The sequence below is a fragment of the Helianthus annuus genome, chromosome 8, assembly GCF_002127325.2.
Source record: "Helianthus annuus cultivar XRQ/B chromosome 8, HanXRQr2.0-SUNRISE, whole genome shotgun sequence".
Lineage (NCBI taxonomy): Eukaryota > Viridiplantae > Streptophyta > Magnoliopsida > Asterales > Asteraceae > Helianthus > Helianthus annuus.
This window is the reverse complement of record NC_035440.2, coordinates 61,578,428-61,581,348: the sequence shown is the minus strand read 5'-3', so window position 1 is coordinate 61,581,348 and position 2,921 is coordinate 61,578,428. Positions and strand designations below refer to the sequence as shown.

General features: G+C 46.3%; 1 protein-coding gene across 1 annotated transcript; it reads left to right on the top strand.

Moving 5' to 3' along the window:
- The first annotated feature begins 1,509 nt into the window (after positions 1 to 1,509).
- On the top strand, positions 1,510 to 2,347 carry LOC110870089. Its single transcript, XM_022119288.1, has 2 exons — positions 1,510 to 1,663; positions 1,761 to 2,347. Exons 1-2 carry the CDS (start codon positions 1,510 to 1,512, stop codon positions 2,345 to 2,347), a joined length of 741 nt encoding a protein of 246 aa, XP_021974980.1.
- Positions 2,348 to 2,921: the final 574 nt, after the last annotated feature.

Sequence of the window (2,921 nt, the reverse complement as noted above, 5' to 3'; positions counted from 1 at the left end):
CACGCTGCGTAAGAGTTATGGGGTCATCCAAGTTTAAGGGTTGTGGCTTTTACCTGGACGAGTCATAGTTCTTAAACTGCGTCTGTTACATGTTTGTGGTTATGTCTTCTGAACAATGTTTTTATATTGTTATTTTGTAATTCCGTTGCATGTGTCGACATTTTAAAACTATGTTGTGGTACCTTTATTTTAAAACATGAACCAATTGATGATCTGCATGGTTTTAAATTCATATAGCTTGGTTGTGATTAAGCTATGGTATTAAGAAGTCACACCAAATAAACCCACGCTTCCGCAAAGCCAGGGTGTGACAGCTTGGTATCAGAGCTTTGATCATAGCGAACTGGGATTCCTTCTCGAGTCTAGACTATGATCACTAGGGCTCTCACGAAAACATTTTTACATTGCATACACTACGTCCAGATCCAGAGTACAAAATATTTTTACAAACAAAAAGTTGAGCACATTTTTCAAAATTTAGGGATTTAGTCAGGGTGACTGAAGGGCCAATCTGAGAGATTGGGAAGGTTCTGGTCTAAGAGGCCAGAGAGTCAGTCTGAGAGACTTGGAGGGTAGTCTAGTGGGACTAGAGAGTTCAGTGTGAGAGGCTGGGAGGTTAATCTAGTGGGACTAGGAGGTTCAGTCTGAGAGGCTGGGAGGTTAATCTAGTGGGACGAGGAGGTTCAGTCTGAGAGGCTGGGAGGTTAATCTAGTGGGACTAGGAGATTCAGTCTGAGAGGCTGGGAGGTTAGGTTAGTGGGACTAGGAGAACTATTTGATTGCTTATTGGTGACTAGCATGTTTATTTGACTATATGATTGATTGTTTGAGCATATGTGTGCTTGTGTTACAGACGTCATGCCTTCATCTGGTACTGGAGAGTCAGACACTACGGACCCCAAGGCTATAGTATCAGACGACATAGTTTCATCAAAGCACGAGGTGTATACTTCAGATACTACCAGCACGGACGATGACGACTTCCAGCCCTTTGCACTGCCCGATGTCGTAGTAGAGCCCGCTGATGGCCATCTTGTTGGGGATTTGCCGCTCGCGGTGATCCCTGCTCCTGTGCCCCTTGCCGCTTACCCTATTGTTGATATGCCCCTCGACGTAGTCTCTGACGACGACGTCGATCTATTCGAGGAGGATGACTTTAAGGGCGAGGCCCATATTGCTGCTGGTGATCTCCTACTTCTTGCTGACGCTCCCTCAGAGGAGGCTCCCATACATTCACCTGTTCCAGACTCCTTTGAGTCTGTGGCATCCGCACCTTCACACGCGCAGGGAGTGCAGCACCATTCGCATGACACAGACCCTGATAGGGCGTCATCCGCTGCACCTGCACCTAGTTTTGAGTTCGATCATGATATTGATGATGATTCAGATCCTGTTTTCCCACCTGGTTTTGATCCAGACCATGATATTGAGTTCGTCCATCTAGACCAGCCCATGGAGGATCCTGTAGCCCCTGTCGATCCCTTGTTTGCTGATCCAGCTGATTTTGACATGGAGTTTGTTGATCCGGAGCCTACTGTGGCCCTTGAGCCAGTTGTTGCTCCTGACCCCGCATTTGAGCATGACCCTGATCATGCCGATGCACCTGTTGTTGCTCCTTTGGTTGATGATGTACCTGTTGATGATCATCCTGTTGTTTTCCACAGTTGGTGGATGATCTGTTGCTATTGATGCTCATGTTGATGCTCCCCATGTTGCTGACTTTCCTGTTGATCCTGTTGTTGCGCCTCTTCCTGATCCAGTGCCGGTGATGTTCGACTGTGCACCTTTCGCGACCCATATTGATCCACGATACGCGCACACCCACAATGGGTGGATAGACGATGATGATGATTTTCCACCTTTCGTGGTACCAGTTACACCTGTTTCAGCCCCTATTTCGGTTCCTATTGATGTTCCTTTGATTCCCACACATACTACAGAGGTTCACCGTACCGACTTACCTATTACATTTCGTCAGGACATACCTCTGCCACGTCCTGGGGAGGGTTCATCTCGTCAGCCATTTGGTCATGTACCTTTCATGTCAGGAGGAGACCAGTTTGTACCCCAGGTTCCTCATCATACTGTTGTTCCCCCTGTCATACCATCTGCTGTACCATCCTTCGCTCCATCTAGTGAGCCGTTCCTCTGGACTTCACCACCCATTATGCCATCCATGTCACCCATACCACGTGGGGTATTCTACAGAGGATATTCTCAGATCTTTCATGATACAGCAGGAGGCACTGACCCGTCTCGTATAGGAGCTTTAGAGAGCTCAGCGACTCCCGTGCCAGTGCCAGACTCCACCTGCAGTATCACACCCCCCTCGTCCGTTATCTCCTGATTCTGCTGCTTGCTTTTGGACTCCGGAGCAGCAGATAGCATATCTGTTGCGCTCTCATCGCGCTATGGAGGAGGATTGGCTTCACATGCGACATTTGCTCTTTTCTCATTTTCCCCCTCCTCCACCACCATTAGCTTAGGGCTATTTTGTACGACTCGGATAGACTTTTGATGAGAGGACGACAATTGTGCAGACTTTACAACCTTTTTGGAGACCGCGTGTTGGATGATCATGATTTTTGATGATTTGTATATTGGTTGTTATTGACATTGATGTGATAGTTTTGGACTAGGGCGATGTGGCCCTTAGTCATGGATGTTGTATTATACAGTTGTGTACTTGTAAACCTTACATTGTGGTCTCGATTTATGACAGTGCAATCGTAGTATTCTCATCATATGTGATGTTGATTGATTGTTTATGTTCTATAACATGAGATGTTATGTGTTTGATTTATTTATAACATGAGATGTTATGTGTTGATATTATTGCTATGTACGTACACTTTACTTACTATGACCTGACCAACATGAACCATCTTTTAGAAGATGCCACCGAGACGTCAGACACGTAT